The sequence below is a fragment of the Grampus griseus genome, assembly GCF_964374135.1.
Source record: "Grampus griseus genome assembly, chromosome: 19".
NCBI lineage: Eukaryota > Metazoa > Chordata > Mammalia > Artiodactyla > Delphinidae > Grampus > Grampus griseus.
The window spans coordinates 39,398,877-39,425,859 of record NC_139013.1 but is presented as its reverse complement, the minus strand read 5'-3'; the positions used below and the strand labels follow the sequence as shown (position 1 = coordinate 39,425,859).

The following is a 26,983-nucleotide window of genomic DNA, read 5'->3' as shown; positions in this document are numbered from 1 at the left end:
GATTAAGAGAAGTAGTAATGTATATATCATCTAGTACTAGCGGTGGTGATCACCATAAAAGCTAGTTTGTAGATTGTCAAAATGTATTTTAAATGGTCGAGTTCTGAAAACGTTCTGAATTTGATAGTGGTGATGCACATTGTGAATATATTAAAAACCACTGAATTGTACAGATGGATGAGATGGTGAACTCTATGTTACATGAACTTTACTGCAATTAAAAAAAGAAAAAATGAGGCTTCCGTGGTGGTGCAGTGGTTGAGAGTCCGCCTGCCGATTCAGGGGACACGGGTTCGTGCCCCGGTACGGGAAGATCCCACATGCCGCGGAGCGGCTGGGCCCGTGAGACATGGCCGCTGAGCCTGCGCATCCGGAGCCTGTGCTCCGCAACGGGAGGGGCCACGACAGTGAGAGGCCCGCGTACCGGGGAAAAAAAAAAAAAGAAAAGAAAAAATGGCCCAGCAGCAATGTTCTGGATAGCAAAGGGATGGCAAGCCAGGACTGAAAAGCTGGAATAAGCAACACCCTCAAAAAATTTAGAAGGGTTTTCCCAAAGGGCCATTATTTAAAACAATACTCTGCAAGTGAGGCCAGACACTTATTAAAAATTATCATTTGGGCTTCCCTGGTGGCGCAGTGGTTGAGAGTCCACCTGTCGATGCAGGGGACACGGGTTCATGCCCTGGTCCAGGAAGATCCCACATGCCGCGGAGCGGCTGGGCCTGTGAGCCATGGCCGCTAAGCCTGCGCATCCGGAGCCTGTGCTCTGCAACGGGAGAGGCCACAACAGTGAGAGGCCCGCGAACCACAAAAAAAAAAAAAATATATATATATATATATATATATCATTTAATATGGGCATAGTATTTTATTTATTTGAAAACATCTAAATTCTCCTAATGGAAATGCTGCAGTCACATGTTCCTAGGCTACCCTTTTGTTTTTGTTTTTTGGGGGCTGCGTTGGGTCTTCATTGCTGCGCGCAGGCTCTTCCTAGCTGTGGTGAGCTGGGGCTGTTCTTCCTTGCGGTACGAGGGCTTCCCATTGCAGTGGCTTCTCTTGTTGCAGAGCACGGGCTATAGGTGCGTGGGCTTCAGGAGTTGTGGCCTGCGGGCTCATTAGCTGTGGCACGCGGGCTCTAGAGGGCAGGCTCAGTAGTTGTGGTGCACAGGCGTAGTTGCTCCGTGGCATGTGGGATCTTCCCAGACCAGGGCTCAAACCTGTGTCCCCAGCATTGGCAGGCGGATTCTTAACCACTGTGCCACCAGGGAAGCCCTACCTTTTTTTTTTTTTGAAGTACGTGGGCCTCTCACTGCTGTGGCCTCTCCCGTTGCGGAGCACAGGCTCCGGACGCGCAGGCTCAGCGGCCATGGCTCACTGGCCCAGCCGCTCCATGGCATGTGGGATCCTCCCGGACCGGGGCACGAACCCGCGTCCCCTGCATCGGCAGGCGGACTCTCAACCAGTGCGCCACCAGGGAAGCCCTACCCTTTTGTTTTAATCTGAAGATTAATCTGCCTTCATATCTAAAGTTTTAAAACACAGAAGGGCTTAGTATTGACTGTATACATGGAAGAAAAGTTTTCCCCTGTAAAAACAACCTGCCAACCATTCCCAGACTTGACCCTTTCCTGCTGAGGACACACAGTACAGCACAGCAAAGTATCAGAGTCCTAAAAGCACAGTTACACTGCCAAAAGGCACATTTTAAGTGTTATTTTAAATTCTTGGTTCCTAAATACACATCAATTTGAGAAGGCCCAGCCTAAATTGAAAAGCTCATAGTAGATAATAATTTCCAACTATTTACATTGTATACTTTCATAAAAGAAGGTAACAATAATTAAACTCCCCACCAAATCACTGTCTATAACATGAAGAACACAGCTAGCTAGTCTGTGGCTTCTAATATTCTGTAGAAAACTAAGTATCAAAGAAGTGATATCAAATAAATAAAGTCTCTAAGTCTGCTCAAGCTAAATAGCATTAAAATTTACAAATGCTTTCTTCTCAGTAAAAAGGAGATCATAAAAGTTTCAATCTATGTTATCTATGTAGCAATTAAAACAGCACCTGGCACATAGCCAGTGCTACAGAACTGTTTGCTATTATTATTCTAATTCTTAAATGAGGAAATTAGAGTACACAGGAGCAAAGGGAGTCCCATATATTCAGACGTAGTTAATAAACGTTTTCTGCCCACCAAAACGCCTTTACTAGAATGCCCAAAGTTTTCTGTAGGAGAGAAAAAGATTTTTCATATGATTGCCATGTGTACAGTATTGACTGACTACTGTTTCCTACATTTGCAAAGATTTCCTAGATGGATGAAGACACATGTGTGCTCGTTAGGTACATCGATGTCCATATTTCTCATCTTTTTATTCTAAAAATTAACACTGATAATCATTTTGTTGCTTCTTTCTTATACAAAGGTATCTATTTCTGATTTTTCTATTCTTTGATAGTTAATAACAGTAAGATCAGAAAGATATAGATATTTTAATGTCAGATAAAAAAGTATCCTACAATAAGATGTGCAGAAAATTCAAAGATAAAAAGTAAATGCTATATCAAATAGAAAAATTTTTACTTTAAAATTTAAATATACACAGAAAAAAATAAGAACAGCAATATAACAAAACATTAACAATGGTTTTCTAAGAGGTAGGTTATGGATGATTTTTATATCTTTTCTAAAAGTGTGTTTTCCAAATTTTTCTTATTTCTTTTGTCAGGAAAAAGGTTATTTTAAAACACTACATTGAGGGACTTCCCTGGTGGTGCAGTGGTTAAGAATGCCAATGCAGGGGACACGGGTTCTATCCCTGGTCTGGGAAGATCCCACATGCCGCAGAGCAACTAAGCCCATGAACCACAACTACTGAGCCCACGTGCCGCAACTACTGAAGCCTGCGCACCTAGAGCCGGTGCTCCACAACAAGAGAAGCCACCACAAAGAGAAGCCGGCGCACCACAATAAAGAGTAGCCCTTGCTTGCCGCAACTAGAGAAAGCCTGCGCGCAGCAACAAAGACCCAACACAGCCAAAAATAAAATAAATAAATTTATATATATAAAAAAAACCCATTACATTGAAACAACACAGATGAACCTTAAAGACATTATGCTAAGGGGAATAAGTCAGTCACAACAGGACAAATACCATATGATTCCACTTATAAGAGGTACCTCAAGGAATCAAATTCACAAAGACAGAAGTAGAATGGCAGTTGCCAGGGGCTGGGGGCATGGGAAAGGAGAATGGAGAATTATGGTTAATGGGTACAGAGTTTCAGTTTGAGGAAGATGACAAAAGTTCTGGAGATGGACGGTGGTGACGGTTACACAACAGTTTTAATATACTTAACGATACTGAACGGTACAGTTAAAAACAGTTAAAATGGTAAATTTTTTGTGACGTGTATTTTACCATAATAAACAAAATAAAAACACAAGCTCAAAAAAACCAACCAACCAAACAAACAAACCCAAACATGGAGGTCCAGTGGTTAAGACTCTGCTTCCAATGCAGAAGGCATGGGTTCTATCCCTGGTTGGGGAACTAATACCCTACGTGCCGCACAACGCGGCAATCAATCAATCAATCAATAAAGACTTAAAGAAAAATACATCAAGCTCTTGAAGGAACTACCATTAATTTCAAGATTATCAACATTATGAGCCAGGCAGCATTAAAGTTTACAAATGAGAGAAAGTTAAGAGAGGTACAACAGAAGCCAAAATTACACTTACATTATAGCAGTTTTGACAGAATCTGTATTTATATTTCCTAATACAATGTTTTTTTAAATAAATATTTTATTTTTTATTTTAAAAAATATTTATTTATTTGGTTGTGCCGGGTCTTAGTTGCAGCATGCGGGATCTAGTTCCCTGGTCAGGGATCAAACCGGGGCCCCCTGCATTGGGAGCGCAGAGTCTTAACCACTGGACCACCAGCGAAGTCCCCAATACAATGTTTTATATGCAGTCAAGGCTATCTCTACTTTAAAACAGACTCATAATAAAACTTCAATTGCAAAAATATCGATAAAGAACTTGTATTTAATACATAAAAAATGCTTACATCTCAATAACTTGATATCAAAAAATGGGCAAAAGTTTTGAACAGACACTGCCAAAGATACACAAATGGCACACGAGCACATAAAACATGCTCAACGTCATTAGTCACTAGGTAGATGCAAATAAAAACCAAAATGAGATACCACTACAAACTCACTAAAATGTCTAAAATTAAAAAGACCGACAGTACAAAGTGTTAGTAAAGACGTGAAGTAACTGAAACTTTCGTACATGGCTAGTTGGAATGTGAAACTGTACAGCCACTTTGGAGAGCAGTTTGACAGTTCCTTAAAAAGGTATACTCATGAAACAACCCAGTAATTTCAGTCCTATATATCTACCCAAGAGAAATGAAAACAAATGTCTACATAAAAGACTCGTATATAAATGTTCAAAGCAGCAGAGTAGCCAAAACAAGGGGAAATAACTCAAATGGCCATCAACTGGTAAATGGATAAACAAAGTGTTACAAGTCCAAACAGTGGAATACTACTCAGTAATAAAAAGGAATGGACTACTATACACACAATACAGATGAATTTCAAGAGCAAGTTGCTAAGTACAAAAGACTACATACTGTATGATTCCATTTATATGAAATTCCAGAAAAGACAAAATAGTATGTAACAGAAAGGAGATAGTGGTTACCTGAAATGACACTGCCTGCAAAGGGGCATGAGGGAACTTTCTGAGGTTATGGAAATATTCTGTATCTTTATTGTGGTAGTAATCACACCAACGACTGTACACATTTGTCACTGAATTATATACCTTAAATAGGTGAATTCTGTTGTATATAAATTATATCTCAATAATGACAATTGAAAAAAAAATTACAAAAGAAAATGAGAAGCAGTAAAGCTGGGATACAGCAGCCCTTCTCAAAAACTGATTTCTTTAGTTGAACATTTCAATAGTCTTTATCCTTGCAGTGTTTGAATTAATCATTCAAAAATACTGGGGTAGGAAACAGAAGCAAAAAGGGAAAGAATTAAGGATGTTTCTCTCAGACATATTTTCTGACATCTCTAACTTGAAATATATAATTGAGATATGGCCAAGACTAAAATGTTATCTTTACATTAAAAGGTAAATCTAGGCAAATAATGCAATTCAAGAAAAGGGGAAGAGATCAGTGCTGTATATCAATTATATCTCAAAAAACCTGGGAGAAAAAAGAGAGGGAAAAAAAAAGAGTACATCATCTTCAAATACTTCAGAGGTACATTTACCATATATGAAAATTAATGTAACTCTAACTGGAAGGTACTATGATATTCTCATTTTTAAACATTATTATTTCTTCATGAAGTCAGTCAACTCTTCTTGGATTTAAAAATTGTTGAAATAGGGCTTCCCTGGTGGCTCAGTGGTTAAGAATCCGCCTGCCAATGCAGGGGACACGGGTTTGAGCCCTGGTCCGGGAAGATCCCACATGCCGCGGAGAAACTAAGCCCGCGTACCACAACTACTGAGCCTGCGCTCTAGAGCCCGCAAGCCACAACTACTGAGCCTGTGTGCCACAACTACTGAAGCCCACGCGTCTAGAGCCCATGCTCCGCAAGAGAAGCCACTGCAATGAGAAGCCCGTGCACCGCTACAAAGAGTAGCCCCCTCTCCACAACTAGAGAAAGCCCATGCACAGCAACGAAGACCCAATGCAGCCAAAAATAAATAAAATAAATTTATTTAAAAAAATTATTGAAATAAAACTTTTCTAAAAGCCCAGATTACTTATTTTAATGCACTGAACTGTTGATAACTAAGTGCTGGAAAATATACTTCATGTTTTAGTTGAATTGAAATACTTAAAGTCTAGATCTGACAAGTTAGTTGTAAAGTTGCCTCAATTTCTCTTGGGGAAACCACATTCCGAAGCGTTACCACAGATATCTTTTATTTGGAGTGACTGGGCTGTATAAGGAGGAGAGGGAACTTGCTGCTGAGCCTGAATACGGATTTCTCAAAGCTAACATTAAGGAGTCCTCTAAACTCTGCCAAACTGTGGATGGTATATAAACAGACACAATATTTATTTTGGGACAAAGATCCTGCAAGCAAGTAAGCAAAACACTCCAGAAGCAGCAGTCACAGACCTTTGAAGACATTTAAAACAAGAGTTTGTCCTCATGCATTAAATCAAATGCTGTTAAATTTTGCTTTGTTATTTTATGCTGATGAAAATGAATGATAAAAGATTTTCATTTTAAGTATAAATGTTCAGAAAGGACAAAAAAAGTAAAACACATAACATCAAAAATGTTTAAAAGTACCTACTCTAACGCCATACACATTATAATTACTCCCAATGTCTGCTATTAACATTACCTGACTATCAATTAAAATCATAAGGTATAAATAGCAATGCAACAACCATATAAAGTTTAACTGCTTTTTCTGGGACCACACAGTATATTCTAGATATATCTAGATAAAACTAGATAGTATATTCAATTTCCATAGAAAAAATGGTAAACAATAGCACTATAAAGTTCATTTGTTCAGTTTATAAAGTTTTCATATGCTTCATGCTCACAAACTAGGATCATGTAGTAAGCATAAACAATCATTAATTTAAAAACCTAAGGAGGCTTTCAAAAACACAATGCATACAAAAACCATTACTCTGACCACTCAAGACTAATAACTTATGGTCAACCATAATTATCTGCATTTGTTTGAAATAAAAATCAATTGGAAATAAATTCTAAGAGGAAAGATCAAATGAATTGGGTGTTGCTTGGTCTACAAAAATTTAACATAAGAATGATTTCAATTCTATCTGTTGCATCCCTTGTCTTCTGACAGCTAAATTAGAGGAAAGCAGTTTAAGTTAAGGAAGAATTATAAACATTTTGGCTGTTTAGGTTTATAAAATACCAGGATGGACCACTTGGGAAAGATGCAGTCTCCCAACATAGTAGAGCTACCTGAAGTGAAGCTGACCTAAGGCACTCTACAGCACTAAAACTCCTTGATTATCTATAATCTCACCCTACAAACCCATCAAATAGCCTAACTTTGGATAGGGCTTTACAATTTAAAAGGCATTTTCACATATTCTGGTACGTCATTTAATCCTCACATGAGGTATATGAATAGGGAAGACATTCTGATACCCATTTACAGGTAAGGAAACCAGTTATGATTGTCTTTTGACTCATATCCAGAGCTCTTTCCACTATACTGTATTATTTTAAACCTCTTCTAAGAAAGACCCTTATTAAGAGTCAGTGTAGACAACTCACTAGATACCTGGGTGCAAAAGTTTCAAATATATTTGAAAGACAGATTATAAAATTGTATGCTCTGACTTGATGGTCAGTTATCCATTAACAGACCTTCCTTACTGAAGACCCTTGGTTTGAAAATATTCCTACAAACACAAAGGTAGAAAGAATGAATAAAAGGACTGGTTTTGCTAAGACCACTTTCTTAGATCATAAAGCCATATTTCAAATGAAAGAGACTATGGAGCTTCTGTTTCCTATTAGCATTCTAATTTTTTTCTGAATTCATCAAATTTAAGTGAACATTGTGGTAGCCAGCCTCCAAGATGGCCCCAATGACCCCAGCCTCCTCTCATGTTTGTGAATAAACCACCCCCCTCCCTGTTGAGTGTGGGCTAGACTTAGTGACTCACTTCTAATGAACAGGAGAAGACACAAGTGATCAGAGAATAGGTCATAAAAAGCAGGGTGACCTCATTCTTTTTCTCTCTATGGAGAGGAACATGTGACTAGGAACTGAAGCCACTGACCAAAAGTGATGAGTGAGCTTGGAAGGGGATTCTTTAGCTCCAGCCAAGCCCTCAGAGACTGCACAGCCCCAAGAGCTTGACTGCAATGTCCTAGGAGACCCTAAGCCAGAACCACCCAGCCAAGCCACTCCCAGATTCCTGTAAAAGGGCACGAGGGGACTGAAACATTATCTGGATTGTGGGTGGTGTTTACATGGGTGTGCACATTTGTTAAAACTCAAATTATACACTTAAAGTGGGTGCATTTTTTGGTAAGTAAACTATACTTCAATAAAGTTGATTTTAAAAAAAAAGCCACCGAACTCTTGAGATAAGCAAAGGGTCACTTATGAAAAAGCAGTGCCATAACTTAAGAAGTTAAGGGTGGGTGGTGAGAAAACAGAAGCTGCAACAAGCTACCACCACAAACTCACATATCCTAAACTGCTCCTCAAAATTGCTCCACCCACAGCTTTTCTCATCTCAGATGACAGTAATCCCATACTCCCAGCTGCTCTAACCACAAAGTTAAGAGTCATTCTTTTTTTTAAAAATTTATTTATTTATTTATTTTTGGCTGCGTTGGGTCTTCGTTGCTGCGCGCAGGCTTTCTCTGGTTGCGGTGAGTGGGGGCTACTCTTTGTTGCAGTGCCCAGGCTTCTCATTGCAGTGGCTTCTCTTGTTGTGGAGCACGGGCTCTAGGTGCGTGGGCTTCAGTAGTTGCAGCACGCAGGCTCAGTAGTTATGGCGCACGAGCTTAGCTGCTACGCAGCATGTGGGATCTTCCCAGACCAGGGCTCAAACCCGCGTCCCCTGCATTGGCAGGCGGATTCTTAACCACTGTGCTACCAGGAAAGCCCAGAGTCATTCGTTTTTTTAAAGATTTTTTAAAAAAAATTATTTATTAATTTATTTTATTTTTGGCTGAGCTGGGTCTTCGTTGCTGCCCGTGGGCTTTCTCTAGTTGTGGCGAGTAGGGGCTACTCTTCGTTGTGGTGCACGGGATTCTCATTGCAATGGCTTCTCTTGTTGCGGAGCATGGGCTCTAGGAGCACGGGCTTCAGTAGTTGTGGCTCGCGGGCTCAGCAGTTGTGGCTTGTGGGCTCTAGCGCACAGGCTCAGTAGTTGTGGCACACAGGCTTAGCTGCTCTATGCCACGTGGGATCTTCCCGGACCAGGGCTCAAACCCGTGTCTCCCGCATTAGCAGGCGGATTCTTAACCACTGCGCCACCAGGGAAGCCCCTGGAGTCATTCTTGACTCTCACACCTTACATCCAATCCATAAGCAAATCCTGTTGGCTCTACCTCAAAATATATCCAGACTATGACTACTTCTCACCACTTCCATTGCTACCAGCCTAGTCTCTCACCAAGACTAAAGCAATAGCCCAACTGGTCCCCCTGCTTCACTCTTGCCCCCTAAACCTGTTGTTAACCCAGCAGCTAAAGTGATCCTTTCAAAACTTAAGGCAGATCATATCACAGATGTGCTCAAAAAGCAGAAACTACTTCCCACTCCACTCAGAATAAAGTCCACGTTGTTGCATGGTCTCCCACAATCACATAAACCGGCTCCTTGACATCTCCCTCATCTCTTCTCCTACTCCTCTCCTCCTCACTCAGTCTACTCCAGCCATACCGGCCCGCTTGTTGTTTAACAAACACACTGTGCAAGCTCCCAGTCTAGGGCCTTTACAAGGCTGTGTCCTCTGTATGGAACATCTTTCCTTCAGATATCTGCATGGCTCATCATTCCCTAACCTCCTTCGGGTCTCTGCTCAAATATGACCTTCTCTACCCAGACTATCCTATTTAAAATTACGGACATTCCTGTTCATTGATAACCCTTATTTTACTCTAATTTTCCTTTTTTTCCAGAGCACTTACCACTCTGTAACATATTACATACCTTATGTACTATGCATATTGCCCACTACTCCATTCCTTCCATAAAACAACCTCTAGGGCAGGATCTTTGTTTTGTTCACTGATGCATCTCAAGTGCCCAGGACAGTGTTCACTCAGTATACATAACAGGTGTTCAACAAAGAACTTCTGAATGAATTTTTGAGTAACTGTGTCAGGTACTGAGCTAAGCACTTTATATACACTATTTCATTTAATCACTACGGCCACCCTGGGAGATATGTATTAAACTCACGTTATAATTGAGGACCATAAAGATAAAATAACTTGTCCAAAGTTATAGAGTAATAAATGAAGTAGTATACAAAGCCAGGACTTAATTATACCTAACTTGAAAGGCTTAACCACTCATCTTCTCAAAGCTGGGTTTGAATGGGAAGAGAACTAAGCTGCCTTAGGATGTAACAAGGTCAAGAGTATGTGGAAGAAGAGACACTGATTTTGGATCCAATATAAGGAGCAGAGGCAAATAATTAACATTTAGGGAAATTCCTTCAATTTGCTTTGCTTCTAGTCCTATGGGCACAGAAATAAACGTTAATGGTTATCAGAAAGACATCATAAAAAAGGAGGACGATAAATAAGAGACCCTGTAGCCTGAGCTCTATGGATGAGAAAACATGGGTTATCTTTTCTCTAAATTCACTGGAGTACTTATTTATCCCAGTGGTATAGAGTGATATACTAGCAGCGTTTTTTTTTTTCATTAAATTTTTTTTCCCCTAGATTCTACTGGCGTAGTACAAGTGTTGGTAAAATTATATTTGAGAAATATATCATCTATGCACAAACATTTACAGATTTAAATCTGAGGGAAAGATACAGATTTCTGCCAGCATTACCATCCCTGGAATACAGCCACGTTCATTTGTTTACGTATTGTCTATGGCTCCTTTCACACTGTAACAGCGAACCTGAGTAGTTGCAACAGAGAACATACGCCTGCAAAACTGAAAATATTTTCTCTCTGGCCCTTTACAGAAAAAAAATTATAAAACAAGTATTAAAATATAAGTTTCTTACATCAGTTCTAGCACTCTTCCTGATATATTTGAAAACAAAACCTCTAAATTCTAGAATAAGCCATCTAACGTTTTTGTTCTTGTTGATCGTATAACTGAAAACATCTCAATGGCTTAAGTCCAAAGATAATGTGGTCTTGTACTCCCTTGATGGCGCAGTGGTTAAGAATCCGCCTGCCAATGCAGGGGACACAGGTTGAAGCCCTGGTCCGGGAAGATCCCACGTGCCGCAGAGCAACTAAGCTCGTGCGCCACAACTACTGAGCCTATGCTCTAGGGCCCATGTGCCACAACTACTGAGCCCACGTGCCACAGCTACTGAAGCCCGTGTGCCTAGAGCCCGTGCTCCACAACAAGAGAAGCCTGCGCACCGCAACAAAGAGTAGCTCCCGCTCGCCACAACTAGAGAAAGCCCATGTGCAGCAACGAAGACCCAACACAGCTAAAATCAATCAATCAATCAATAAAATTTATTTTTAAAAATAATAAATAAATAAAATTAAAGAACACAAAAAAACCCCTCTTCATTGTATATATACAAAATAAGAAAATCCTTTTCGCAGGGAGGGTGGTGGTGGGATGAATTGGGAGATTGGGATTGACATATATACACTAATATGTATAAAATAGATAACAATAAGAACCTGCTGTATAAAAAATAAAATAAAATTCAAAAATTCAATCAATAAATAAAAAGAAAATCCTTTTCCTAATACAGTTCAATACAAAAATCTTTTAAGTTCCTCAAAGGACTATTTAGATGTTCCTTATGTTTTGCAAATAAAGTGATAGGTTATACTATTCACGATGACACTTAGAAAAGTAATTTAGCAAGTTAATAAAAATAGGTATAGAAATACACTGCAAAGGAAACAGGAGAAATACTGAGTACAAAATGAGGTCAAAAATTTTTCTTTAAATATTTTATTTCAAGAAGTCAATTTCCACATTAAAAGATGAACCAATCCAAGATATTATTCATTAACATTTCATCAAAATCATAAACACATTTAACTTAGATTTTAATATGGCTCTCAGCTTAAACATTTCCAACTACATTTTCCATATATTCAACCTAAACTTCCAACATAATAATTTTACGACATTTATGTTTCCCAGAAGCTTTTCCTCAAAACAAAAAAATTATTTCCAAGTTAACATCTTCACATTGTTTTTCTCAAAATTAAATTTGCTATATTAACAGAAGTAGAAAGCTACCCATAAACTATTTCCAAATATTATTAAATTTTAAGCCTACAGAGGCTTTTCCCATTTTTCTCTAAATTTCATTTTTTTTTTACAACACTATAGTCACACACATTTTAGTAGAACAAAAAATTTCTTGTCAACACTTCAAAGGAATTAAGTTTCAAATGTTACATGTAAGAAAGCACACTACTCTCTTTAAGGGCTAGAACTTTCTATGGCAAATGATATAAACATGAAATTAGCAATAAAATTATATAAAAAATTTGATTTTTAAAAATTTTATTATATCTTTATAATACGGAATGAAAACAAATCTGATCATATGCCTGAATAATCAGACATGTGATCTCTTTATTAAAATGTAAATCCAGATAATCTCTAATAATAAAACAATCCACAGTATTTCAAATTGCAAAGAAATGTTTCCTACCTTGCCTGCTTCTCTTTCTAAGTCGACATACTCTCGGCTAGGTGTTTGTCGCTGTTCTCCCTGCCAGCTGGCCGGAAAAAACTGGAGAGACAGATTGGTTCCTGTGGCCACAAAAGCCTTTTAGAAAAATCAATACAAACAGGATCAGGAGCAGGACATTACATAAATTATGCAGGCAGTCATTTATTTTTACATCAGTTTCTGTCTTAAGCCAGGCAGCACCAAGATTACTTAAAAGTAAAAAAACATGCACTCATCATTTTTCTTAAGTATTAAGTTACAAACATCTGATTCCATTTTGAGGACATTTGCCATTGGCTGCTTAAATATAAAATCAGACATGGAATCAATACTTTCTTTCAGGTCATTTTTTGCTGACGTTAGTATAGTGCACTGCTAATGCCTAACCAGAAGCCACCATCACTGTATTTAAAAACCTGTATTTTTAAATGTGAAAATCACTGAAGAGCTGAATATTTTGAATTTTGGAGCATACCACAATTTAAAGTTGTGCAAATGAGACATTTTAATTTTTCCTGATTTCTCTTGCTCAAAGAAACACTATGCTCCAAAACCCATGTTAAAAATGCACTTGGAGATGACTGGAAGTGAAAATATCTCCACAATATATCACATTGGGAGGAGCTCATTATCATGAATAAACTAACCAAATATCACTTCAAGTGCTTTTTAATAACCAAAATTTATAAGATGAAGACAATATCCTCCATTATGGTTTTTAGCAGAATTCTCTCTCAGAGACAAAAATTCTAGTTTCAGGAAAGGCTCAGCTTAAAAAATACAGACCTTTTCATCCCCATAGGTGTCTATTTTATCCAGTTTCCCAAATTCCAGTCACTTGCACAGTGAATACAAATAAATGTTAATACCTTCCTACTGAAAAGAAAAATGCACCTGGGACTGTCTCTCGTCTGATAAACCATACACTAGCATGTGATGTGACTACTTCTCATCTCTCTAAAACCTTGGATGATTAAAAAAATATGCATTTTCTAAAACCCGACTTTAGGAGAACTGATTCTGACAATAACAAAAGAGTATTCATCTAATATTTATAAAAGATTTGGATGGCACAGCTCAACAGACAGAACAATCTAAAACCATTTCAATACAGTCTCATTCTGTGTAGCCCCTGAGCAATTTATATTTCCCCCAAGTAAAAAATGGAAATAACCATGTCCCTCTTCCCCAGGGAAAATATGAAAGAAATAAGTAAAAAGCATTGGAAAAAAAATTTTTTTCATCATCTAAATGTAAACTCTTCTTTGTTGAAATCAGAGAACTTTTTGTTTGTTTTATTTTACTAACTAAAGTTCTTAAGCATAATTTGTTTCCAAGCATAGTCTTCATCTGAAAGCAAGGGGTTCACATTTTGGGGCAATTTGTTTAAAGCATTGTTAAAGCATTGATTCAGCTATCCGCTAGTTCCCCTGATGATTAAGGGCTTAGATTCTTTAGAGATAAAAAATTACAGTACTTCCTATGATTGGTACTAGTAGGTACAACTGTCAACCTAACTGCTAAATCTCTATAGACATCTTTAATGGCATTTCCCTAATCACTGGGATACCTTTTCTTGTGGTAAATGTTTTATATGAATAGAGGCTGAACAAACATCAATATTACAATATTAATCTTAAAAAAAAAATTTGCCCACTATTAGCATAAGTTTAAAAAACAACCATTGAACTGAAATGAATAATAGTTCAAATGAAAACAGACACTAGGTGGCAAACTGCCTAGGCTGTGTGACCTGAGGCAAATTACTTAACTCTGAACCTCAGTTTCCAGTATTTGTAAAGTGCTTAGAACAGTACCAAGTAAATGCTACATGTATTTGCTAAATACAATGAGAAGTAATTTTGAGCTGAAGAAGACAGCCAACCTTGTCAGTCTCAGATAATGAAATTCTCAGGGCAGATAAGAGATTCTGCCCATGAATGAATACCCTCCGTCAAAATCCCGCAGCCATGTTTCTTCAGTATTCACCTAGTTACAAATCCTTCTGCCACCAGTGTATCCCAAATCAGCTCTGTGTTAGGTGAAGACATTCTGCAGCTCTTATTACCTCACCTCCTGCCTGAAGGCCAACCTCAGAAGAGATTTCCTGCTTCATCACTTCATGTCCATTATCTCATCAACATCCCTCTCTGAGACAGGAGAAGTGGTAAAAACAGATCACTCTAAAATACCATTTCCCAAATTTATCTGACCACACAACTCTTTATTTTATTTTTTTTACTGGAACACCTACATATACCTAGGAGTTGGGAAAACTCTGTTTGAAAACACAAAGATGTCACACTGGTAAAAGTGTCTGTATGGAGGATTTCTAGAATGTCCTGACTATGCTTTACAGGTTTCATTAAACTGTAAAATAGCACACCTGTGCCAGTCCAACATACCTTTTATTCTTCCATCTTCAGGATTAAAAATACATAGTTTTTACTGCTTTCACAGTAGTCACCATACCTCTCATAAGTATTTTTTTCTTTTATTAATCATTAGTGTTGAAGATATCTCTAACACTCCTACTACAAGAGCTTATATAAGGAATAAATCAGGTTTTACCAAATAAATTCTACCCCTCACCCATAATCACTTTTATTTCATGCTATGATATGGAGTCTGGATAAGTTTTATAACTAAGAAGAGATGAGCATCACAGCCTTACACTGTTTTGCATCTAAATACAAAATAAATCATTCATTAACCTCACTGATAAAGTTAAGGAGATGTTCATAATAAAAAGAATAAAAGAGAGGGGAGAAAGTGTTGGATATAGTTTTGGGAACTACGCATATTTTTATCATACATGGCTGCTGTCAAAATAGAAGCAAAAAAATGCCTTTTCCACGCCTATTTTCCACCACCAAGTAAGTAAAAACCACAGCCTGTTTATAAGTCATAAGATATATTTTGGGCATTAAGCGAAGTAACCTCTAAATTCAAATAATCAAGTACTTATGATGCAAAAGACACTGTGCAAAACCCATACAGAGGGGGCATATACGGAATTAATGTGGTCTCCATCCTCTAGAAGCTAAAAATCTCTCAATTTAAATATGGCTAACATTGAATTAAAGGGGGGGAAACTAGAAAGGGAGGGAAATGTGAAATTCCTTCCAAAAATAAAGTTACTTCCAAAACATCCATGGGTTGGGTATACCATCCACCTATTCCAAAAGGAAATTCAGACAAAGGATGATATAATCACTGAGCCAACTAATGAGTGATTCTTCTACCACTCAGTGCCAAAACCAGAAAGTATTTGTCCTGTACATTTGAATCATATAACTATTACAAACACTCAAAAAAGTGGGCTAAAATCTAGACACTTTCTTTTATAATGTGCAATAATGACCAAATATTCTAGAGTTCCTAATGAATTTGGCCAGTATCTTCTCATGATCTGTAATACAATTCTAAAAAGCCTTCATTTTAAGCATCAAAATATTTTTTAAAAATAAACGATTTCAGTGATGAAAAGGGAGAATTTTATGTGAATTATGTCTCAATACCAATAAATAGATTCTCTACTGTACAAGGAATGGGAGAAGCAAATGTTTCAATATGTCTTCCTATTGTTAACCTAAATTCAAACTGCTTCCATACCTTCAAGTGTGTGCAGATGCAATGGTCCAAGTCATGGAGCTGATAATCAGATTCCATTATACAGTGCTACAACTTTTTTAAAAATTAATAATCAACCTCTTCTCTTTAGTTTTTTCCTATGCACTTCTGGGCTTCATCATTCTCTCTTCATTAGCACCTCCAGTAGGACAAACCAAAAGGAGATGAGGGGAACTAGGACACTTGAATTTTTTTCAACATTAGGCTTCATGGAGGTAAGGCACCAAATCCACCACCTAAAACAGGGCCTCGGATCAACACTGGGTTTTGCAAATCCATGCAATTCTTTAGTAACTTCAGGCCTAAACGAGACAGTTTTTTAGGTTTGGGGAAAAAACAAAAAAACACCAAATGGTTTCTTTCTGATTCTCCTGAAGCTTAACATTCTAAGAAAAGAAGATGGCACGTTCTTGAGGGCTTTTTTTCCTCCTCTATTAGAACAACAGATAACTGGATTTACTCTCAGATTTATTCTCAGCTATACTGAAAATAAGACAGTTTCACATATAGGTTTACGAAAAATCTAGCGTCTAAGACACAAACTATCGCCCAAGAATCAGAACCTTGAACGAAGCCCAATTTTTTCCGTAAGGGTGTTTTCTTCCTACTAATAACCGACCCTTTAATCGGTGTCACAGCCTATACAACGACCTTTCCTTGTTTAGTTGGGCTCCGGTTTGAGTTCCACTCGCGGCAAAGTGTTTGTCGAGTCGTGTCTGGGAAACATAATCCACCCGCCGAGAACCACAGGGAAGAGTCTCCCCGCGAGGACGCGGCCCGCCAGTGTCTGGTTTCGCATTTTGAATCCCGAGTAGGAAGTGAGACGGCGCCCGCTCAGTTCCGGGAGCCGCGGCGTCCGCGGCGCCGTCCGGAACCGGCCTGGGCCGCGGCGGCCCCCGCGCAACAAGTGACCCGCGCGCGGCTTGCTCCCCTGTGCCCCCGGCCCCCGGCCCCGCCGACTTACGATTTCCGAGCGGCCGTCACGGCAGGCGTTCTGGAAGCGCGCCTGGCGCTCCTCGTGGGGCCGGTCCCTGAAGCCCGTGTACTTAATCTGCAAGGCAGAGACGGCCCGAAATCAGAAGCCAAATCCGCGATGCCGCCCGCCCCGCGCGGCACCGATAAGGGCAACCAGAGTCTGCGGGCAGATGGCTGCCCGGGCGAGACTGCCCCTCCGCAGGCGCGCCGGCGCGGGGTTCCCGGGAGCCGCGCCGCCCAAACTTTTCTCCGCCCGGGCCCGCTCGGGGCGCGCCGCGGCCTCCCCGCCGCCCGCCTGCCTCACCTCACATTCGCGGCTCAGCTTCCTGAAGAACTCCTCGTTCTCGAACTTGCTTCTCTGGTCGGGCACGACGCGCGGCATCTTCCCGCCCTGAGGCTGCGCCGGCCGGCCGGGCTCCGGGCTTCCGCGGGCACCCGCTGGCCGGCTCTGCGCTGACCGACTGACCGCGCACCCGCGGCGCCCTGACTCTCGCTTCTCTTTGTTTCAGGCGCCCGCCCGCGTGGGCTCCCGCGCCGGGAGTCTGAGGTGCCGCCGCCCGCTCGAGCCCAGCCCACGCCGCCGCCGCCGCCGCCGCCGCCACCGCCGCCTCAGCAGTTGCCTACCGCCCGCGCGGACCCAGCACTCGCCGCCTCCGGCCGCCGCCGCCGCCACTTCCTCTCACCGCCCACCTCGCTAGCCCGCCCGCCCCGCCCCCGTCGGCCCCACCCCTCCTCCTCGCGCGCCCGCCCGCCCCAAACTCCAGCAAACAAAACGCACCATTCACAACTCCGCGCCGCGCATGCGCTGCCCGTCCGCCCTCGGCGCCGCTGGGCTGCAGCGAAGCGGAGCTCCTCCCGCGGCGCGGCCCTCTTCCCCTGGACCGCCCGCGGGCCACTTGGTGTGGAATCGTCCGGTGGGGATCTGCTCGGCTCTTGGAGACAGGGAGCGGCCCGTTAGGGTTCTTCCTTTACACTGGAACTTTTGGGCTCCACAGCAGCGCGGAGTAACCCCAAAATGTCACGTGAACGCGAGGAAACTTCAGTCCTTGGAGACTTTGCGTCCGAGAACCGACCGGGAGGGGTGTAGGCTGTGCACATCAAAGACTAAAGGTGGAAAGAGACCAGAGAATCCATCTGAATCCGCATAATGGTGGAAAGGTCGGAGCTGTTGGAGTCAGAAGGGCCTCAAGTGGGATCTTACTCAACTCCCCTGCCTGCTGGCTGAGGCCCTTAGATAGGCACTGGACCGCGCTAAGCCTCAGTTTGCGTTTTTCCAAAATGCAGGCTCTCACAAGCTCTCAGTGTTAGCATGAGAGCCTTTATGCAATTCTAGCAGATAATGAGCACTCGATAAATTTAAGCTTCTGAAGAACAAGCTGACTTATATAACCCAATACCAGTTCATATATTTACACAAATGTGCAACAAGATCCACAAGTTCTAGGGAAGTCATTTAGCCCAAGCTGGAGAGAGCCTGATATGGGATTCATGGCAGAGCTTGACTCAAAGTTGGTCTTCAATAAATTCTGATCCTTAAAATCTCAGCTTGTCAAAAACTCAGTCCAAGTATGGCAAATAGGTGCCAACTCTGATTGACAGTAGCTGGACTTATTGCAAAGGATTGTGAGGATACACTTAAGTTCACAGGAATTAGTGCCAAGGGCAGTTGGCAATGTCTGCCTGAATGCAGGATTTGGCAGACTTTCCCACCCCTTTCTAGTCCAATCCAATCTCGTTTTTACGGATATGGAACTCAGCTAGGATGATGGAGTATCCTGGTTTTAGCAGTGAAAGTCCCATGTCCCAGGAAACCACTCAGTCCCCGGCAAACTGGATTGGTTGTTCACCCTGAGGTCCAGTTAGTGACTGATTGCCCGAGGTCAGGGAGAGAGTTTTCAGCAAAATCAAACCTGTAGGCTGGTGGTTTTAACAAACACACTCTTTCTGAATAGCAAACATAGAATCAACTCCTTCTAAGGGCATGCTGCCTGGCCTACACCTAGCCAGTGTGAATGTATGTCTGTACACAAACAGAAAGGGTATACAGAGTTATGGATGTCACCAACCACTGTTGTTGGGCCTCCAGCTATCCCAGAATCTTTCCCTCAGGTGTCTTTCAATTGCAAGTGACTGAAAACCAATTCAAAAAAACTTAAAGCTAAAAAGTTGTCAGTTTTACTTTAAGTAAACAAATCACAGAGAGGGACTCTTGGTTTCTCCATTGCTTCTCACTGCTAATTCTCTCAGCATCTCTTCGATGGCATTCATTTCCTGACAAAGGATGGGAGCAGCCACTTCTCCATCTCCAAAGTCTCCATCTCCCAGATTGGCCCAGTCTGGGTCACATACTCTCCCCTCTGCCAAAATCACCATTTCCAGGCAGATGTGATGACACTGGCCAACTTCAGTCACATGCTCTCCCATTGCGGATTGGGGGCCTGAGATTGGCAGCTTCAGAGAGAAGCTGATGGTTGAAAGAAGGGAATAGCAGTTTTCCCAAAAGGAGGGAGTCAGAGTAGTACATGGTGGGCCCACTGAACAGTTTGTATCAGCTACATCTGGCAAAAGGTGCCATTTTAGTTTCACTGCCTAAAGATTCTGGTGAAATTGAAGGGGGAAACTTCACATCAGCACAAAGCGTGGATACAACCAGCCTTAGAACATCTGCACTTTATGTTGGGAGGTAAGTGAGGCAGCCTCTGCCCCAAGTTACCAAGGCAGGACTAAGTCACTCACAAGGAATAGAAGTTTTCATCCATCTGCTGCTTCTCCCTTAAGTCTTTCCAGTTCAACTAAGAAGACCTTTGGGCACTAGGACAACACAGCCATTGTTTAAATGAGAGGAAGATGATGAGTTTGCTCTCAGTCAATATGGACTGTGGTCTGGGGAACAGAGTTTCTGCTGTTGACTTCAATAGCAGGAAAAAAGGATATCCCATGTGATACCATGCAACACCACCACATTCTGTTCAGGTAGACATTTGTGTAAAACCTTTCATTTCTGTCTCCAAAAGATGATTCACAGGGAAGCACTCTTACTCCACAGTGGGTCCAGGTAGGGCTCACGGACCTGCAGCTGACCTTGGTGTTTGGATTCTAGCAATAATCGTTTCTGCCCTGGGAAATGTGGAATAAATAAAAGTTGAAATCTCACTAGAGTGGCCTAGATGCTCAGACAGACATGAACTTCTTGTTGTTGTTGTTCCCAAGTTTTATTCAAGAACTCATACAAAATATTCCAGATAGTTGAATTTTAATCCTCATCTTCCCCCACTTCTTCATCTTGATTAATCTGGAAGAAATGCAATTCGTAACTCTCTTTGCTGTTAGCAACTACGCATAACCAATCATGTAGATTATTCTTCTTCAAATATTTTTTGGTGAGATATTTCAAATACCTTTTGGGAGAAGGCACCTCAGACATTACAGTCATCCTGCTCTTGCTTCTCTTGATTGTTACAACCCCTCCACCAAGTTTCCCAGCTTTTCCATTCACTTTGATTCTCTCCTAAAGAAACTGCTCAAAATTGGCAGCATCCATGATTCCATCTTTTGCGGGGTGGATGCAGTCAAGGGTAAACTTCAGTACTAGCTTCTTTTTTTGCCCCCGTTCGCCACAGGCTTTTTCACAGGGGCCTTGGCAGCAGCAGAGGCAGAAAGCCCCCATGAACTTTTTTGACAAGGAAAAGGTCATGGTCAAGACAAATCCCTTCTAGGCTTAAGGGGGCAGGACTCAGAGCAGTGGGAGTTCAGAGCAGGACAGAGCACTCTAAGTGTCAGCCTCACGGGGGTGGGGGTTGGGGGGGATGACGGCCTGAAGGAAAGGGATGGGAAAGTCTGCCAGGCGGACCCAGAACAGCAGCACCACAGACAGCCTTTGGCAACTCCAGGCCACAGGGTAACCCACACTCGCCATTGTCTGGCGTCCAACCGGGCAGGATGACCAGGAAACGAGCCGCAGGCTGAAGGAGGCCATCTCCTCGACTGACCTCTGTATGCCTTTTTTGGTTGTTGTTAAATTTCTTTCACTTATTTTAAAAACTGGATTAAAGGAAATTAATAAAGGAAAATTTCACCTACATCAGGTATATTTAGCTCTGTGCTTCTGTCCAGATGAGTATGGATTGGTCCAGGCACCACCCAGTGAAGGAGTTTGCTAACAGCCAGCTCTAGTAGGGCCCACAGATGGAAGCCTGAGGGTGTCTGTCCATTGCCTAGAAACACCCTCCCAACCCCACAAACCTGGCTGAATTCTCTGAAGCCCTGCTGCTCGGAGCCTTCCTCTCCTAAGGATTCCGTCAGCCCAGGGCCTCCTCTCTCCTGCTTTCCCAGTGGGCAGCTGCTCCCACTGATCTTGGATGGTGGGCAGAGAAACCACAATAACCCTGAGTAGGGTATTGAGGGAACCCTTAATTGTCTGGCCCAACTGTGAAGCTCTGAACTGGGTGCTTTTTTGCCCCTTATGTCAGTTAATTCCCACAACCACCTTCTAAGACAGTCCTCCTTGTCCCTGTCTGACAGATAAGGAAATAGAGGCTCCGAAAAGGTAAATAAGTGACCACAGGACATGGACAGGACCCTGATCCATGAGAGGTAATGAAATGGCTAAGCCTTTGGGGTGTATCCTCTTTGTCCACTCCTCAGCATAAACCTGCAAGTTTGTTGTTATTGACCCTGTTCTACAGATGAGAAAACTGGGGTTCAGAGGGGCTGGTGCCCTTAACCATTCCATTCCAAGGCCTGTACCGGTAGAGATGCCAAAAGTCCTGCTTGTCTCCTTAACTGAACTGCGAGCTTGTGGAGAGCTGTGGCTGGGGTCATTCCTCCTGAAGCACCCTACCATGCTCCCAAAGGGGCCCCAACGGGTTGAATGAAGGGGGTCCTACTGTGGGCCTTGAGGCAGGACGTGGCTCTTGCCCTTGATGGTTGCACATTCCTGCCCCCTGAGCCCAACTGTTTGTCCCTCCTTGGCTTGGAAGGTCAAGGCCTAGACGTCCTGCCTCCCAGGTCCAGCAGAAAGGATGGCTTTATACAGATCTGGTCTTAGCTGCCACCCACACCTGTCTCTCCTCAAAGTGAGGGTGAAGTCCTTCCAGGTCCCTGAGCCACTGGTGCGCTATTTTCTGAAGAAACAGTTTCCCGTCAGTTAGTGAGGAAATAGTGTACCATCTTGAAGCTGAAATAGGATCTGGAGCCACAAATGAATGTTGAGGGGGGTGGGAGAGAAGGAGAATTAGGGGCTGGCACAGAGCCACTAAAGCCTGGCTCTCCCCAGCTTCTAGTTTTTGGATGGAGATGAGCTTAAGTCCAGGATGAGGGTATCATCTGCCTAAATGAGGCAGTTTCCTGAGCCCTAAATAATTTTTTGGAGATATAATTTACATACCATACAATTCACCCTTAGGCCCTTAAGAATTTCCCCTCTGGGAGGTTTTCCCGCTTCTTAACTGCCCTGCCACACTCCCTCCATCAGCTCAGCCATCCCAGAGGGAGAGGAAAGCAGAGAGGAGCAAGTTTCCCCAGAAGAGCATTTCTCCAGTGTTGGGATCAATAAACCCGTTTGCTTAAAAGGAACCAGATGATTTCATCCTTGTAATTACAAGTTTGACGTTTGCAAATCTTGCCCAGGCTCCAAATGAGCCTCTTTGTCATGGGAGGTGGAGGAGTTTGTCTGGATGGCTGGGGTTGGGGACTGAACCTGGTGTGGTGGGAAGAGGGCCAGGCTGGTGTCAGGAGGCCTGGCTGACCATCTGTGAGGGCTGCTGGACTGCTCCCCTTCCCCTCCCCTACTCTCCAAGTTTCTGGAGGGTGATGGGAAACAGACTACACTAGGGAACTGGAGAATGCGGTGCTCTAACCACAGTGCCCTCCTGCTTAAACCCCTCCCCCAAGTCTCCGGTCTGCCTATGGCTGAGAGGCAAAGTCCCTCAGTCCAGCATTCGTGATCCCCTAACAGTCATTACTTTCCTTTCCAATCCCATCTCCCATCATTTCTCCCCATGGCACCCTGTAATCCAGCCACACTGGCCTGCCTGCGTTTCCCACATGCCTCAGTGCCTTTGCTCTAACTGTTCCCTCTACCGAGCATGACTTCCTCCCTCTTCTCTGCTAGGAAAACTCATACTTTTTCTTTAAATATGAGTTCAGGGGCCTTTGATTGTCCTCTGCAGAGTGACTGCACCACAGTGTCACCTCATTCTCTCCGTTGTGTCCATTCAATATGCCAGGGAGATGGTCAGCACACCTAGGACACAGCAGTACCCTGGGTTCTGGAAGGAGTTGGCTCCCCAGTAATTTGTGTTTATTTTACTTCTGTGCAGGCTTCATGTGAGTGTCTCTCACTCCACCCTTACATTTCGTTTTAATTATTTAAAACTTGTGTGTATTTATTGTAGAAAATTTAGGAAATATAGGAAAAGAAAAGAGTCCACCACTTCAAAACAATCACTGCTAACATTTCAGTATATTTTCTTTGGCCTCTTTCTATCCACATTTCTTCACCCAGCTATGACATTCTATATGTACAGTTTTGAATGTTCCATTATGACCTAACCCTATGGCGTAAGTATTTTCCCACGTAATCATATAAAACTCCTAATGGCATCTTGGCTGATCCCCTGTTGTCGGACATCTATTTAGGTTGTTTCCCATTATTCACTGTTATAAAATAAGGCTTCTGTGAACATCGTGGTGCTTAAGGCTTTTTCTTAAAAGTTTTGGATAGTGTTTTTAGGGTCAGTTTCCAGAAATAGATCCACTCTGTCAAAAGACACAGGCATTTTAAGCTTCCTGATACCTGTAGCCAAATTTCTCTTTGGCACTGCCTCTTCTCTCTTCTTGAGTCTTAAAAATCTGTTCCTCTTCCCTCCATTTCTCTTCTCACTATCTCAGACACAGGAAATGCCAACCAAGAATAAACCAAGACCTGCAGAGAGAGATCAATGGATCAATAAGGCAGGTTGAATAATTCAACACCCAGTTCTGCTCATTCATCAACTCTTGAGTCCAAACGCATCCTCTTTTACCATCTCTCCTTTTGTCTCTCTGCTGATACCTTGACACCTTGCTCTGTTCTTGGATTCTTTCCCAAATTTGACAAGCTCTAAACCATCCTTGCAGGCAGGGCTTCCCATCATGCTGTAACATGGCCTTATAAATAGGCAGCCAGAATTACTAGCCAACGTCCACCTCACCGGCCTGCTTTCCCTCTAGGAACATGAGGAATAATTAATAAAGCAGACAGTAGCCCTCTTCCTCTAGATGACGCTTCTGAGTGAATGGTCAAGGAGTTCAGCTTCAGACTGTTCCAGCCCTGCCTAACTTCCTCTGTTTAGCTTGCTTCTTTCCCCTTCTCAGCCAAGCAAATTCATACTCTTCCATTAAATGTGGGTTCAGAGGCCTCTGAGAAATCTTTCTCAACTGTGCTGAGCAGAATGACTGCCCCATAGCATCCCCTCACCAATGCCTGCCCTGGAGGCTAAATGCAACCTCCTCAAGGACACCTCACAGTCTTGGTAGCTTCCCCAGCCCCACCTTATGCTAACTTCATCTTGCTCCCTCCTGCCCAAGGGGAGCTCCCAGCATGCCTTGCAGCTTGAGTAGTGTTGGTGATTAACATGGACACAGAGATGCACCACCCAGATCTCTCTTCAGTGAATGACTTGTTACCCCAGCAGCTGGGATGCTCTTATCCCCCTCAGGGATTTCCTGAGCTGCAGAGAGCTACCTGCAGGTCACTCTTCCTTCCTGGGCAGCTCACATCCAATGACTGATCAAGATGGGATTGTAAAGGCCCAGCAGGGCAATGCTGATGGGTCATAATAGCTCTAAAGCTCCCCGTGGAGTCAGCTGAAGCTGCTGTTGGGCCTGCAGTGGAGCTTGGCTTCTCCCTCCACCCAGTTCTGCTTCCTTCCTCTCCCATCAACAGGTTCTGATCCCAAGGGCACTCCTTAAAAAACAGCCTGTGGCACTTCCCTCGTGGCGCAGTGGTTAAGAATCTGCCTGCCAATGCAGGGGACACAGGTTTGAGCCCTGGTCCGGGAGGATCCCATGTGCCACGGAGCAACTAAGCCTGTGCGCCACAAGTATTGCACTCTAGAGTCCACGAGCCACAACTACTGAGCCCGTGTGCCACAACTACTGAAGCCTGCACGCCTAGAGCCCGTGCTCCCCAACAAGAGAAGCCACCACAATGAGAAGCCCACGCACCACAATGAAGAGTAGCTCCCACTTGCCACTAGGAAAAGCCCACGTGCAGCAACGAAGACCCAACGCAGCCTCAAAAAATAAATAAATTTATTAAAACAAAACAAAACAAAAAACAGCCTGAAGGTAAAGCTTCCTAGAGAGCTCAGCTGTGACAAAGAGTGATTCCCAAGCAAGCTTCACTCGGTGCCATATCCCTTACTTTACCTGGGCCTGTCCTGAGCTAGATCCTGCCCAATGAGAGGCTGTGGGTAAGCCTTCTTTATAAATATGTGTGAATGTCTTAAGTTTTATTTTTAAAAGTGTTAAAAACCTGTTTTGGAAGAGATATGAGCCATTTTGGGACAATGGTTGTCTGGTATGAGCTGAGATTCCTCCTTTGTATAATATGCACACTACATAACATTTGCTTTAGTACAAGCAATTTTCCAAACACTTTCTCACTGGACTCTCCCAAGGTAAGGAGGGAAGGAATGACTGTCCTATTTTGTAGCTCAGAAAATTGAGACTCAGAACAAGTGATTGATTCTTTTAAGGGCATGTGGCCAGGTAGCTCCAGAGATCCCAGGAGAGCAAAGGAGTCCTGAAGTTGAAGAAATTCAGTCCTTTCAATCTTTGTCAGAGCAACCTGATGTCAGAGAGCTTTAGTGACTTGCCTGAGAACCCAGAGCTAGCTGGTTCCTCAGATTTCTAATCAAAAAATTGAGGACAGAGACATCTACTCATACTTGTCAAGATTGTTTTGGCTTCAAGTGACACAAACCCAATTAAAACTAACTTCCACAAAAAAAGGGAATGTATCAGTTCATTTAATTGAAAATTCTTGGTTCAGGCATGGCTAGATCCAGGTGTTCAAGCACTGAAACCAGAAATCTGTCTCTGTCTCTCTGTCTCTGTCTGTCCGTCTGTCTGTCTCTTTTTCTCTTGGTCTCTTTGTTATGTTTTAGCTTCATTCACATGCTGACTCACCTTCAAGAGGTAAGGACTACTCTTTCCTGATATTCCCACAAAAATCTTGGGATTGAGTTTAATAGGCCAAATTTGGGTTACGTGCTCATCCCTGAAGTGTGGACACTGTGAATCTCTGTGGACAGGGTGATGTCATAGGAAAAGGAAAGGATATACTGGGCAGCCAAAAACATCTGTACAAAGTGTCTGACACAAAGTTATAAACTCTCAAAGCATGGTGGCTATGACAATCTTTAAGGTCCTTTCTAGCTATGAAATTCTAGGATTTGTACAACTTCATACTTTGATAAAAATCCAGCTGTAAATGTTGACCATCAAGGGAAGAACTGGATAACAACTTGAGTCCATACAAGGTCCAGTCAAAATATCACAAAATGAGGCGGCTTCCTTGGCCATCCAGTGGTTAAGACTCCATGCTTCCACTGCAGGGGGCGTCGGTTCGATCCCAGGTCAGGGAGCTAAGATCCCACATGCCTCACACTGTGGCCAAAAGAAACCCCCTCAAAAAAAAAAAAAACAACATAAAATGAGCTAAGAAGGGCCTGGAAAAGGAAGCTGGCTTAACAAGGCTGGGGAGTTAATGATCTCCTACAGCAGAGGATAGCTGCCTGTGGTGTGCCTCCTTTTGTAGCTGAGCCAGAGACAGTGGCAGTGCCAGGGTCAGAGTGGCCCTGGAAGGGATTCCCTGTGGCTCTGGGGTCTGCTACATCCATAGCCCCTTCAAAGGATTCTGCTTCACGTAATCTGGCTGGCCTGGTGGCTGGA

At 42.6% G+C, this 26,983-nt stretch overlaps 1 protein-coding gene across 2 annotated transcripts in view; it reads right to left on the bottom strand.

The window, feature by feature from the left end:
- Window positions 1–17,541, bottom strand: part of CBFB (core-binding factor subunit beta) — a 60,132-nt gene extending 42,591 nt beyond the window's left edge. For both annotated transcript variants that reach the window (XM_082676706.1, XM_082676705.1), the window contains exons 1-3: window positions 17,349–17,541; window positions 17,034–17,120; window positions 12,416–12,532 (exon numbers count right to left, since the gene is read on the bottom strand). In XM_082676706.1, the coding sequence (XP_082532832.1) occupies window positions 12,416–12,532; window positions 17,034–17,120; window positions 17,349–17,426 (282 nt within the window). In that variant the 5' untranslated portion in view covers window positions 17,427–17,541. The remainder of the gene's footprint in view (window positions 1–12,415; window positions 12,533–17,033; window positions 17,121–17,348) is intronic.
- Between the last annotated feature and the right edge of the window lie 9,442 nt (window positions 17,542–26,983).